The following is a 13,264-nucleotide window of genomic DNA, read 5'->3' on the forward strand; positions in this document are numbered from 1 at the left end:
TATCTAGGGTCGGCAATTATTTTATATCAGTGTTAAAAGCTGTCAATAAGACATTTTCAGAGGTTTCAACTGTGAAGATGATATTATATGAATATAATGTTCAATAAAACTCGGTATCACGAGCGGCATGTTTTACCGATAGTGATCTTGTTGGGACGCATAATTATAGAGTCTCAGAGAGTTCATATATCTATTTATTCTCACGATTTAGCCTTAATCTGAGCTCGTGTTCCGATAAATCATCGACATGTGTTACGGCTTTTGCGCGCTGAATTTGGAGTATATTCCGTCACACTTGGTTCCAACAGATGCCATGACACTGCTTGGATAAATTTCTATTCTTCATGTTGACAGTCAAAAATGTCAGTTGTTGCATTCTTTGCTTATAATGATTAAAGAATGAAATCGTAGAGTCAAGAATGTATCTCTTGTTTCCGAAGTTGGCATGACCCTAGAACAAAGGCGCAATGTAGCTCAAACTGATCTGTGATTGAATGTCAATACGCATGAGTAGCTGATTCAATGTATTGGAGTCTTGTTCTTAAATTTAAGCCTTTCTTATGATATATATAGAAATTATTTTCCAAGGCACTTTCCATCCAAGGCCATCAAAAAGCCCTTCCAACGCCTGTTTAATCCAAGCATTGCAGTGTCCGAGCATCCCCGTAAACGCCAAACAAACCCATTTAACCTCTATAATCATACTCGCATAATACCGTTAATCCTTGCTCATTTGGCTCATGGCTTGATGTCAAGGACCTGCTTCAACATGCTCTCGCTGGCTCTCCACCATCGAGCTCTCTGCTCGAGATCATCCGCAACTCCGCCAAGAGCGGCTTCTTTCCTTCTCTGAGCTTCACGCGCAGCTGTAGTACTATTGTGCCGTTTTGCTTCCAACGGTTGCAACTCAGTTTGCAGTCTCTCCACTTCCTTTCTCTTCCTGGGAACCTTGGATTGCAGTGCCTCAAGCTCACGCGCAAGCTCTTGCTGCTCGGCTTTTCGCTTCGAGACAAGGCCGAGCGTCTTTGTGAGGGGCAGCTGGAGTTTTGGGTCTGCATCTGACGCCTCATTCTGATCCTTGAGCTCTCTGACGCGATTCTCCAGTTCGGTAGTCTTGGCAGGCAGCTCTTCCAACCGTACAGTCTCCAGCTGAATCTTTTCGTATCGCTTGCTCAGGTCTCGCCCCCTGGCTTCTAGATCGGAAACCATGTCTGCCACCTCCAACTTGAGATTTTTGAGTTGCGCTTTAGCCTCTGCATTTTCTCGCTCAAGATCCAGGTTCTCCTGAAGCGATACAATGAGAGGCGGGTCGCCTACGATTGCGCGGATGAACTTCTCCTTGGTCACTTGCTCGACATACGAAAATCGTAGTTTAGAAAAGAGCTCTTTGTAATGAATGAGATCTGCTTCCAGGCTGGTTGGAGAAGGGCCGTCCATTGACGTGTTGGACGCGTCGGAGATGCGCTGGCGGGCATCGTTTGGCGTAGAATTTGAGATTGGCTCGCTCAGTTTGATGATGGAAAGCTCATTTTTCTCCTGCAGACGGCGCAAAGTCTCGAGCACCTTTTCTGGTGTTTTCGCGCTCATCTTATACTAATCTAAAGCGCCTCACAGAGCAATTTGATACAATGAGAGTCTTTTTCTCTCTTCCGAGGTCGAGTATATTCAGCGTCTTTCAAGGAGAGTTGATGCAGCGTGTTGACATAGGGCCCGATACAGCTTAGCGTAGCACTGCATGAGATTTACATGCTATTAGTACTTATCTTATCGGCAAGGATCTCATGCGCTGAGTCATCTTGCGAACTCGGTTGCTAAACCCTGTCTCCAACAATTCATATTTGCTTGCTACTGCTATTTCACGGAAACTACAGCTTCTCTTATGCTTTATTAACTGCGCTATTCTGCTTTTCTCATGCCAAACGACGAGTTTCTCACAGACGAGTATGTCGCTGGCCTTTTGGCCAAAGAGGCCAGCGACTGCTCGATAAAATACTCAGCAATGGGTATGGAAGCTTTCAACACGAAAAATAAGTAATAGAGCGCCATTCTGCGTATGGAGGATTATTCTGACGGAGTGAAAGGCCGTCCAACGCGCTGAAACCGAATACGAGATTTCTGAGAAACATCATCAATGAGACGGATTCCCACAACAAAGCGTTGCTGGCCAAGGAAGCAGCCGAATCAAGGGCGAGGCTGAAGGACCTGGAGCGTGCCGAGGAGGTCAAACGACTAAAGACAGATCCAACGCCCAGGGATATACGGAGACGACAGCTTGGGAGCATTCAGTCCATTCTAGGCGGATCAAGACACAAACGCGGCGACGATACAAAGCCAGCTGCCAGCGAAGAAAGGTCTAAAAATAGGAGTGATGGCGATCGCCATTCGCATCGATCGTCGCGTCGAGAAAGAGATACAAGCCCCGATCGTCGCAAATCGAAGAAAGACTACGGCCGACTATCACGAAGCCCCCAGGGCGACGAGCGAAGGATTCACCACGAAGATAAGTCACGGAGCTCCCGAAGAAGGCACCGTGACCACTCCCCGGAGCACAAACGTCGACATTCTCGCGATCGCGAAAGAGATCGATCCAGGTCGCCTCGTCGCCGGCATCGTTCTCGATCACCTCAAACAAAGAGAAGTAAACATCGGAGCCGTTCTCCCTTGGCTTCCGAAAAGCAGTCTTCGAGAGATGCTCGTAACAGACATGATGACGACGAGTCAGATTCCTTGGAAGAATTTATCGGGCCTGTTCCGCCTCCCAGATACCGTGGACGGGGGACCGTTGGGGGAGCTTCTGGCCTGGATCGGCGGTTTTCTGAGTCGTACGATCCTAGTAAAGACGTATTACCAGATGATGAGGAGGCCAACTTTGATGGTGCAGTGGAAGCCCTCCGGGATCGCCAGAAGCTGCGACTGATCCAACAAGAGCATATGAGAGCAGCCGGGATCGCGGACAAACAAATTCAAAAGATTGACAATAGCCAGCGAGAAAAAACGGAGGAAGATGTGGTATGGTCCAAGGCCGGCGAAAAGAGGGAATGGGATCGCGGGAAAGGGAAGAATGGCGAACATGACGGGGACGATATTATTATGCGCGGCATCTCATCAGAAGAGTTTTAAGGTATATAACAAGTTATATCAGGGGTAGCATTAGGATGGGAGCATTAAGTAGTATTCCATGGCTGGCTGGTTATAGCCGATGATACTGTTTGAGGTGCTGGCTTTGGGTTTCCAGTTGTCTATTGCTTGGAGAATTACCGAGTCCATCTATGAGTTATGAATTATGAAGCAGCAAAAAATACTATTTTTAATATTTTTCTTTTAAAAGCAATCAAATATTTGGAGATGCCATCACTCGTGTGACTGCGTAGATGTGCAAAAGCATAGACCACGAAAAGTGGAAAGCACATGCAAATCATATGCAGACTATGCAAAAGCTACCCCTGGCCAAGACGATACGACAGGAAGATGTGCTGGGATTGGCGGATTGGCGGCGCAGCATTGAACCCCTTCGTATTCGTTTGTAGCCTAAGAGCACGTGCGCTATCTAAAAACTAATTACTCCATCTTCGTCACGACATGAAAAGAGAATGCACAGAAGACATATTTGCTCATCCGCTGTCTCACTCGCGAAATCTGGATTTCAAATGCCCTCCGGACGATGCGGTCACAAGTGCCGGGAATGGAACGCTGCAAGCAAGTCATGCCATCTCCACCTGATGTCGTCACGAGCAGTTGCGTCATGCAGCTCTCCTCAGTACCTAAAGAGCAGTGGGTTCTTAGTGGGTTAGTGGGTACAGTGGCCCCCTAGCTTTGATGTCTATCAGAACCTAATTCTGGTTTTCAACGGCTCCCCTTGTGCTAGGCTGAGCTGCGTTTGGATAGTTCGTGTAAGATGTAAGAGATCCATACGGTAGCATATTGCCATGTTGTAGCAGATGTGATATGAACAGGGTGCAGAGACGAGGAGAGACAGAGATCATGTACTGTGATGTTATGGACATTCACGTCTTCTCCAGACAATTCCCCATTAGGCCAGCGGACACATGCAGTCCCGCTTATTTTGTCCAACGCCCAAGCATGTAGCTCAGTGCTGCTATTCTGCTGCTGTCGGCTGATTCAGGTAGGTAGTACCAACGTCTCTACATATCCGGCGGTGTCACATTAGGCTCTGTGCGTGTTTAGCAGCAAAAACGGTGACGCTGTCTCATTTCAAAAAATCTCCCTGCTTTGGGCCAGTGTAGCAGAACTGCATACGAAGTAAACATATTCAAGGGAGCTGAGCTCGTCCAGCTTGCGAGGCAGCCCAGCGCAGCGGTCCATGGCTCCACCAGCTAGCAGCTCTCAGCCCATCGTCCCACAGCAAGGGCCGTACTAAACGCGTGCCTCGATCATAGAACCCGCGATGCCCCGTCTGTCAGATCAGGGAAATGCCGGGAGGTGGCCGTCGTGCGATGGGAATCTTCACAACCTCAGATTCGCACGTGTTGTGACATGGTAAAAAAGCAATTGGGCTGCAGTGGAAAGTCACATTGCCGCTGCAAATGCGTGATGTTCGTTCTGGGCGGCGGAAACGGATGTTTCAAGCATTTATAGCGCCTCAGTTGAATTTATAGGCGACTGCCTTGGCGCAATTAGCGGCCTGAGCCTCCTCCGCCACTGCCGCCCGCTCGCTATAAGCTTCGTATTGGTTTAAGAGCAGCAGGGCCATCGCGCATCGTTTGCCCGCCCCGCCCTATTTACTCCTCAATACCAGTACCGCTGCTTTTATCCTTTGGACATCAAACTCTTTTTCCTATTTTTCCTTTTCCCACCGTTTCTCTTGTGCGCGTCGTCCTACGTCGTTTATATCGTCCCTTAGAAAGTGATTCCTCTGTTTGTTCTTGTTCTCGTTGTTTCCCGCGTATCCGATACCATTTTTTCCTTCTCATCCTCTCGCCCGGCATTGCGCCCATGCGGTTGTCTCAGCCGGACGACGTCAGCCTCTCCCTGAGCTGAGGCATAACAACCTCACCTTCGGCGAAACAAATTTTAACAACAAAGCAAACAAACCCATATATCTGCGGCTGGTCCACTGCTGCACACCTCACGATGCGCACTCCACGGATCGTGATCCTTGTTTTCTGCATCTCCTCGTCTCTCTTCCTCCTCTTCCGCTCAGCGACAGCGTCCAGACACGCCGCATCCTCCCGGTACCCCACTGAGAGCCGACCTAACAGATCGATATGGGGACTCATCTTCTACAACACGCCGTTCTCTCTGTTTCCGCCCAACGCGGCCATCAGCTTGACCGACGACAATAGCACATCTTTTGCAGCTCGACCTGCAGCGTTTGGGCCCAGTTTGTCGCCGAGTGGTCTGAGCGGGCAGCTGTGGGTTGGGAGCGGCTTCACTGAAGACAGCTTCGACGCCAACGGGGAGCTCGGCTGCAGTGACCTTCCTGGCTGGGACGGTGCAGATGCGAAACATGCGCTGAAGCAAAGCGTTCACGCAGCTACATTACACGCTGACGCCTTCAAATCTACACGCCATTCGCGGGCAAATGACGACCTTATCAGTCGAGACAAACCAGAAGCAGATGCGGAAGCAGGCCTCAAGTTGAAGATTCCTGCTGACGATGGCACCGACAACCACCTTCATGTCAGATTTAGCAGCGCCCTCCCTCGGCAAGACACCTCTCACGCCGATATCCAATCGATCCAAGAAGGAGCTGAGATCAAGGGAAAGATTGTTCTATTGATGCGCGGGGGATGTGGCTTCCTTGAAAAGGTGATGTGGGCGCAGCGCAGAGGCGCTATCGGCGTTATCGTGGGTGACAACGTCAAGGGAGGACCACTGATTCAAATGTTTGCCCATGGCGACGATGTCGATAACGTGACCATTCCGTCAGTCTTCACGGCTCGGACGACCGCACAACTGCTATCTTCATTGACCCAGCCTGGCAGTTTTATCGAAGACACTCTTGATGACAACGGCAACCCTGTCCTGAAAGTCCAGCAGGGATCCAGGGCAAAAAAGAGCAAGAGCTCGCGTTCGAAGAAAGCTCAGTCGAAGAAGACAAAGAGATCGGTCAAGGAAAAACGGAGTACAAAGAGAAAAGAAGCTGAAGATAAGCCGAGTTGGTTTTCGCGCTTTTTCAAATGGGGCACATCTTCTCGTAGCGTCCACAGTGAAAGCCGGCCACCCAGCAGTGGGCAGATAGACTGGGTGGTAGTCGAGGATAGGGTTGATGAGAAAGACAGCGTTACAAGACCCAGCATAACCAAACAAAAGAAGCAACCAAAGCATGCAAAGACAGGAGGTGACGACTTTATTATCGGAGTTCAAGACTGGCGGGACCCAGATGTTTTAAGCAATACCAAGGCGCCGGCCTCTTCTGCTACTAATTTGAAAGGCGACGTCTCTGACAAGGCGCCGAGCCCCCATGAGCCCAAGGGTGGAAGCATTACTCCAAGCAGCGGCGAGTATAAGCTCCGTAAAACATCGGACGATGAAAACGAGTCTACTTCGGCCTTTGAGCTCAGAGGAGTCGCCCCATCCGGCAAGAGCAAAGGCCTCATCTCCAGAATCTTTGGCGATGATGATGACGAAATAGATGAGGCTTTCGAGTTTGATGATGACTATGAAGACGACATACCAGAAGAAGACGAGGACCCTGTGCGTCATGAGGGCCTCTGGGTCACCATCACGCCGACTAGTAGCGCCAGCCCGTTCTTCGATACCCTCCTTGTTCTTGTAATCAGCCCCCTGGTGACACTTTCTATTGTGTATGCTCTCCTGGTCTTGCGTGCGAGAATTCGAAGGAGACGATGGCGAGCGCCCAAGTCTGTGGTCGAGCGACTGCCCGTCAGAACCTACCACACCGTTGCACGCTCCCCCAGCCTGTCACCCAGGGTCCCTTCTCCCTCGGGCGCAACAGCAACCACGCCGCTACTACAGTCCAACCCCAGACCCAGCAGGCCACGACCTCGTTCCAGGACCGCCAGTGGGGCCTTGGAAAGCGCAAATTTCCACACCCCAGCTTCCAGCAGCTTGCCTGTGCTACAGACGAACCCTCGCGCTGGCCGTTCGGGCCATGAAAGAGGAGCCATTTCAGGGGAGTGGAGGAAGTATATGGGAAGACAGGTAGAGTGCGTCGTCTGCCTGGAGGAATATATCGATGGCGTGAGTAGGGTAATGAGGCTTCCTTGCGGCCATGAGTTCCACGCCGATTGCATGTGAGTTTTCTTCTTTCTTCCTCTGGAGAATATCAGACTAACTGGGTAAAGCACTCCGTGGTTGACTACTCGTCGACGAACATGTCCAATTTGCAAAGGAGATGTTGTGCGTTCTATGGGTCGCAGCTCGTGGGCCAACCCTAGATATGAACCGTACCACGACGATGGCGACGATGATGACGACGAGCAAGTGGTTGAAACTTCAGGATCATCCAGCGGCGATGAGGATGTTGAACAAGGCGTAGCGGAGGTGGAACCCTCTGAGACACGCCGATCGAATTGGCAACACAATTTCTTTGGCATCATACCTGGTGTTTCTGGATACAACCGCAGAGTACGATCCCCATCTCCGTCTCCAGAGGATCGCCAGGCGAGATCCCATTAATGATATAATGTGCTCTTTTTAATGTCGAGCTTTCTGGGCCAGCCTCTATTCACTAATATTGTGCCAAGAGCTGGCACGTAGGATCGAAGTTTTACAGGGGCATATCTCGGCTTGAAAATATCTCGACGGTATAGTTTTGTTACTAGGAGCAAGGACTACTGTTTGTTTTGGCGTAGCGGGTAATAGGAGGAATAGGAGTTTCGTTTGTTTTTCGGGAATAAGCAGGCAACGTGGGAATCATGGCCTTACAGGTTCTTTTTAAACAGCAGTGCTTTTTTGAGAGATTTGTTGTTATTTTTCATTGACCCATCTGCCGAATGATGGTCAAGGGGAAGAGAGAGGATACAAGAGGGAAGAGGCTTATTTCATGGATGGAATGCCTGCTGGGGTGCTCGAATAGGAGATTGCTTAGTTATATACCCTTGTTGTTGATGGTGGCTCGTATGAATATTTGGTATTTTATGTACGGTAGCGCGATAATGGATGCCGGTCATTGATGACGGGCCTGAATCTCCTTTCACTTGCTATTGGAACTAGATCGTGTTGCAAAACTCCTTGAGGAAATAAGTGCTCTAAGGCAAGTAATGACTCGTCCCCATACTGTTGTCTCTTCTCTTTTCCTCTCGAATGGCAAAATCGAGCGCCAGAAGGGCAATGCTCATAAAGTAAAATAAATGTATAAAGACTGCTAAATAGTGAATTAACATTTAAACAATAAAACAATGCTATTTAGAATTTTTTTATAATATTATTTATATTTTTAATTTAAAAAAGATGGTATTATTCCTGGTTTCCCAAGAACTTTACTCTATCGCCTAAATTAAGTTAGATATTGCCCAAGTGTCAAAAATATACTGCCCGAATCGCAAAATACACTACCGGATAAGCAAAAAATATACTATCCGAATAGCAAAAAATATACCGCCCGAATAGCAATTCTATTTTTGCACGATGAAGCGATTCTAAGCTACTACCAACGTCTATTCGAGAACAAATGGAGACCCTATCCAACTAGCCAAAGCGGTCTCGGCGTGCAATTTTATTCTTTTGACGGCTATAGATAAGGGGGTTATTTACATATAACTATCAAGTGATGCAATTTAGTAAAAAACGGGCAGCCCACTCTGACTTACAGCGACGCTCCGATGGCGGGGGATCCAGCGATTGACAAAAAGTCATGGTGGGGTCTCGTCCCAGCTTTAGCTTCCGAGTCAAAGCCAACAACCAGTAAAAGTCAAATTAGACATTTCTTACCTTTACAATATTTTGTTTACTTGGACATTTTGTCACCTATCAGAATCTGAATCTTTAACTAGTATTCAGTTATATCCAACCATATACAGCCCTTCCAACACCGTCTTCAACCCTTCTTAAGCTGTAACGTGACAATTGCTTCAGGCTCCGAACCGGCCTTGTCTAATACATACATACAATCATACCATCGCACAACAGCATCACCATGTCAGCGCAATCTCCTCGCAAGAAGTGCGGTACGTCAAGCGAACTCCCCCAATTCAATTTCTCTCTCAAACAACCAACTAATTGAACTCTTCTCCAGGTGTTCTCGGCTGCACTGGTTCCGTCGGCCAGCGCTTCATCCTCCTCCTCCAGGGCCACCCGACGCTCGAACTCTACGCCATCGGCGCATCTTCTCGCTCCGCCGGCAAGAAGTACAAGGACGCCGTGCGATGGAAGCAGGCCTCGCCTATTGGCGATGTCGCCGACATGGTCGTGAGGGAGTGCCGCCCTGAGGAGTTCAAGGACTGCGACGTGGTATTCAGCGGACTCGATTCCGATGTCGCGGGCGATGTTGGTGAGTGAAAATTCTACAACATCTTCGTCTTCAATCAACACTCAGAATGTCAACTGACAATTCAAAACAGAGATGGCTTTCCTCAAGGCCGAAATCCCCGTCTTCTCCAACGCCAAAAACTACCGCCGCGATCCCCTCGTCCCTCTCGTCGTGCCCACCGTCAACCTGCCTCACCTCGACCTCATCCCCCACCAGCGATCCGTCCACAACCTGTCCAAGGGCTTCCTCGTCTGCAACTCCAACTGCGCCGTCATCGGGCTCGTCATCCCCTTCGCCGCCCTCCAGGCCGCCTTTGGCCCCATCTCCACTGTCAGCATCGTCACCATGCAGGCCGTCTCAGGCGCGGGATACCCAGGCGTGTCCAGCATGGACATCATGGACAACGTTGTGCCCTTTATTCAGGGCGAGGAGGATAAGCTCGAGACTGAAGCCAGGAAGATCCTCGGTTCCATCGATGATGGCCGCACTGCCTTTGTCGAGCAGACTGGCCTTCGTGTCTCGGCGTCGTGCAACCGTGTTGCCGTTATGGATGGTCACACTGCCTGCGTGAGCCTCAAGTTCGAGCGCCAGCCTCCTCCTTCACCTGAAGAGTGCAAGGCTGCTCTGCGGGCGTATGTCTCTGAGGCTCAGAAGCTGGGATGCCCCTCTGCGCCTAACCCTCCTATCAAGGTCTTCGAGGAGGAGGACCGGCCGCAGCCGAGACTGGATCGCGACCTGGGCAGAGGATACACTGTTAGCGTGGGAAGAGTGCGTGCTGACGAGAGTGGTATCTTTGACTTGAAGTTTGTTGCGTTGAGCCACAACAGTAAGTTCTTTTTTCTTCTCATATTATTCATATACCTCTACTACCTCTACTACCTCTACTGCTTCTACTGCTTCAAGTATTATTATTTCAGGGTGACTGTGCTGACTTCTTCATTCTTAGCGGTTATTGGAGCGGCTGGCTCATCGATCCTAAATGCTGAGGCTGCCATCCTCAAGGGCTATATCTAATTATACCTTTTTTCCAATTTTGCTTTTTTTTTATAAAGACCTGTACATATATGAAAAAGTTATCCTGTTTGAATAGATGAAATCTTCTAAGCAGATGTTAGCCAGTGCGCGTAGTACATCGCAAGCTGATATACTAGGTAGCAGATAGAAGATACTCGTGGATCTACTCAGGGCCGAATCTACATATGTGGCTACTAACCTGGTTCAGGAGTAGTATATAAAATAACTGTAATTTTCAAACTGGTATAGAGTAAAGAAACCAATACGATTGCTCTCTGAAGAAAAGTCTATCCAAGAGAAACTCCCTCGTGGTGAGGAGGCCTCTTTTCACACCGGATGCGAATGCTCCCTAGACCCAAACAGATACAGACAAGATTCACGGAGAATCTGTCCATTTAACGTGCCAGAACGCCCAAGTGAATATACGGTGACGCCTCAGTCCGTACAACCCAAACAAGCAGATGCCAAAATATGCCAAATCGGGCGATCCATCTCCCTGTTCGCCCGAGTTCAAGTTCAACCCTCAATTATCTGAGTTTTCGAGTTTATGCCTGTACGCTTCGCCTGTTGTTGGCGTATAATCGGAACTGCACAAAGATGGTACCGTCCTCGACAACAGTGCCCAGCGATCCAATGAGCCAAGGGATCGTGTTGATGATGTATTTCTTTTCTTGGGAGTAAGCCACGATGCTGATCGCGTATGTCAAGTTTCCAGTAAGGGAGAGCATGAAAAATAGGATGGAGAGGCCTGGAATATCGGATTAGCATAATAACTTCGGTGCTAACTTGAAATGTATCCTCTTACCTTCGCAAGACTTTTCTCGGTAGTTTTTGATAATTTGGGGAACTCGAGCACTAAAAGAGAGAGTTAGCCTGATGCGTAGTTTGGCTGCATATTGGAGTGTGCAAAAACATACCAGAGGTAGCAAACTGCGCTAAAATATCCCAGGATAATACCAATCTTCTCCAGCAAATCGGGTGATGCCTGCATAGCGGCGTTGAAAACAACAGGATCCGTCTGCTTGTATGCTCCAGCCTTATAAGAGAGGTACCACCCAATGAAGCCAGCAACATACACGCCGATCAGGCTAGCTGTGTTTGACATCCATGAAGAGCGCTCCAGCAGCTCGTCACCAGCAGGCCCAATCTTGCCGCCATCCTCGCTCGATACCGAGTGGCGATGCGCCGTCGTGTGTCGCTCGCCAAGAAGGGGCGCCTCTTCGTTCACTTCTGCCGCCAGAGCAGCTTGGCGGGCATTGATGGTGTTGTAATATATGCATTGCGAGATGAGGAGGAAGTCGGCGACGCAAAAGTACATGGCCAATGCCACCGCCGTTGGCGCCAGGTTTGTCAAGAGTCCGCCTAATTGTCGCGAGTTAGCTCAGCTCCGCACACGGCCATTTCCGCGGGGGTGGCAGCAAAGGAATTTTTTCGCTCCTCGCAGATATTGGGAATTCGCAAGTTCTCTGCACGAACCTATCAAATTTGTGACATCGCCAATCATCCACACAGCCAGGAATGTTATGCTCAGCCCGTCGGCGCTCTTCGCTCGGTAATTGACAATCATCTGAGGCAGCTACAAGGATGACTGTTAGAATAGAGTGCTCTTTAAGTTGCAAAAAAAGCAGTGAATGCGATACGTACAATGACACAGATCCATGCTGCCATGCTGATGCTCCCAAAGATGCCCGATATAGCTTGGTGAAGAGGCAGCTTCTTCGCTGCCTCGTCCACCAGAGTCATCGCGAGAGACGCCATGATTGCAGAGTGACTAGAAGTGTCTCGGCACCTCGGCGCGCAGGCACAAAAAGACAAAGAACAGGCCTTTTTCTTTCGTTTTCTTCGCAGAATCGAGCGATAAAGAGGTAGTCGAGTGCAGAGGGAGAATGCCTAGGAGGAGGAGAGGGCGAGATTATGTGGGAATTCAAGGCATCGGCCGGTCGGGGTGCCTCACGAGATCATCGGTCCTAGTCATAAGTAGCTGAGGGCGACCTCTAAAGTCGGAAGGGATCCATCACAGCCGTCTTCCTTATCGCGGGCTCCTTATCGCAGTGGTCAGCGATAGAGCCGCGGGCCCCCATTGGCTGGCTGCGGTTTCGGCAGGACGGGACTAAGGAAACCAAATCTTGCACACGACATGGCTGGGACGCATGCCGCAGAGATCAGGGTCTCCATTTGCAGGCGTTAGCGGCGGGGTGCGTGCGCTACCTCTAGATGCGTCATTCTGCAAACACTTTGCGGCGCGAAGGGATTCGCAGTGGGTTTAGGTGGTACGAGATAGGGCAGTGGTAGTATTTATATATGCGCCTTTGACAGACTCAGTCGGTGAGCCTCGTGTCACTGTTTCACTGCATCAAAGAGAACAAAGATGTCTCGTGTCTTATCTAGAGAGTGCACAATGCGCATTTCGACGAGAACTGTATGGCTCCAGCTGCGTACATAAAATTCCAAACTCAATTGCGGCGGTGCCGAGCAAGCAAGGGATGGACAAAATAAGCGGAGCGGTAAGACATGAGCAAGCATTTGGAGTAATATGGGCTGTGCCGGTAATATCTAAGACAGGATCCGTAGATACCAGTTGTCGTTACAGGGTACGTATCGACGTATGTATGCATCTCCTTTATCTCTATACCGTTCTCTAACTACTACTGTTATTGTCTTGCCTAAGATCTATATGCTTGCCAGTATCCTCTTCCTAAGATGGGTATATAACTACGAAATAGCCATCTTTTTTTGCGGTCCCGCCTATTTTGTCACCGCTGCCGAGGCCGGAGTGCAGTGACAACACTGGCCCGCAGCGATTCGCCCCAGCGGCCCCAGCCTTCTAAGCTCCCACTTCCCTTTTGGGCCGGCACA

The 13,264-nt window shown here is 49.5% G+C and overlaps 5 protein-coding genes across 5 annotated transcripts; 3 read left to right on the forward strand and 2 right to left on the reverse strand.

Annotated features, from left to right (window-relative positions):
* Nucleotides 1–505: 505 nt before the first annotated feature.
* On the reverse strand, nucleotides 506–1,978 carry GGI43DRAFT_101242 (uncharacterized protein). Its single transcript, XM_083198795.1, has one exon. The coding sequence runs from the start codon at nucleotides 1,585–1,587 to the stop codon at nucleotides 739–741; it is 849 nt and encodes a 282-aa protein (XP_083058458.1). The 5' UTR covers nucleotides 1,588–1,978; the 3' UTR covers nucleotides 506–738.
* GGI43DRAFT_385590 (uncharacterized protein) lies at nucleotides 1,913–3,120 on the forward strand (the record flags this gene model as incomplete). The annotated part of the gene is made up of 2 exons (XM_083203668.1): nucleotides 1,913–2,031; nucleotides 2,082–3,120. The coding sequence occupies 2 exons, from the start codon at nucleotides 1,913–1,915 to the stop codon at nucleotides 3,118–3,120; spliced, it is 1,158 nt and encodes a 385-aa protein (XP_083058459.1).
* Nucleotides 3,121–4,630: 1,510 nt separating this feature from the next.
* On the forward strand, nucleotides 4,631–7,761 carry GGI43DRAFT_101238 (uncharacterized protein). Its single transcript, XM_083198794.1, has 2 exons — nucleotides 4,631–7,217; nucleotides 7,269–7,761. Exons 1-2 carry the CDS (start codon nucleotides 5,092–5,094, stop codon nucleotides 7,600–7,602), a joined length of 2,460 nt encoding a protein of 819 aa, XP_083058460.1. The 5' UTR covers nucleotides 4,631–5,091; the 3' UTR covers nucleotides 7,603–7,761.
* Nucleotides 7,762–9,061: 1,300 nt separating this feature from the next.
* On the forward strand, nucleotides 9,062–10,408 carry GGI43DRAFT_385592 (aspartate-semialdehyde dehydrogenase; the record flags this gene model as incomplete). The annotated part of the gene is made up of 4 exons (XM_083203669.1): nucleotides 9,062–9,092; nucleotides 9,161–9,415; nucleotides 9,486–10,220; nucleotides 10,341–10,408. The coding sequence occupies 4 exons, from the start codon at nucleotides 9,062–9,064 to the stop codon at nucleotides 10,406–10,408; spliced, it is 1,089 nt and encodes a 362-aa protein (XP_083058461.1).
* Nucleotides 10,409–10,737: 329 nt separating this feature from the next.
* Nucleotides 10,738–12,455, reverse strand: GGI43DRAFT_101283 (PQ loop repeat-domain-containing protein). The gene is made up of 5 exons (XM_083198796.1): nucleotides 12,053–12,455; nucleotides 11,885–11,984; nucleotides 11,326–11,770; nucleotides 11,214–11,263; nucleotides 10,738–11,156 (listed from the first exon to the last, which is right to left on the reverse strand). Exons 1-5 carry the CDS (start codon nucleotides 12,164–12,166, stop codon nucleotides 10,954–10,956), a joined length of 912 nt encoding a protein of 303 aa, XP_083058462.1. The 5' UTR covers nucleotides 12,167–12,455; the 3' UTR covers nucleotides 10,738–10,953.
* Nucleotides 12,456–13,264: the final 809 nt, after the last annotated feature.

The sequence above is a fragment of the Trichoderma evansii genome (genome assembly GCF_050947405.1).
Source record: "Trichoderma evansii strain SZMC 28006 chromosome Unknown GGI43scaffold_16, whole genome shotgun sequence".
Classification (NCBI taxonomy): domain Eukaryota; kingdom Fungi; phylum Ascomycota; class Sordariomycetes; order Hypocreales; family Hypocreaceae; genus Trichoderma; species Trichoderma evansii.

What these genes read in the sequence shown, in the direction of transcription:
- GGI43DRAFT_101283 (XM_083198796.1), bottom strand. Translation starts at nt 12,166, where the DNA reads ATGGCGTCTCTCGCGATGACTCTGGTGGACGAGGCAGCGAAGAAGCTG. An exon ending in AGCGCAGTTTGCTACCTCTG is followed by an intron (nt 11,264 to 11,325) that starts GTATGTTTTTGC and finishes TCTCTCTTTTAG; the next exon opens with TGCTCGAGTTCCCCAAATTA. An exon ending in CCGAGAAAAGTCTTGCGAAG is followed by an intron (nt 11,157 to 11,213) that starts GTAAGAGGATAC and finishes CCGATATTCCAG; the next exon opens with GCCTCTCCATCCTATTTTTC.
- GGI43DRAFT_101238 (XM_083198794.1), top strand. Translation starts at nt 5,092, where the DNA reads ATGCGCACTCCACGGATCGTGATCCTTGTTTTCTGCATCTCCTCGTCT. An exon ending in GAGTTCCACGCCGATTGCAT is followed by an intron (nt 7,218 to 7,268) that starts GTGAGTTTTCTT and finishes AACTGGGTAAAG; the next exon opens with CACTCCGTGGTTGACTACTC.
- GGI43DRAFT_101242 (XM_083198795.1), bottom strand. Translation starts at nt 1,587, where the DNA reads ATGAGCGCGAAAACACCAGAAAAGGTGCTCGAGACTTTGCGCCGTCTG.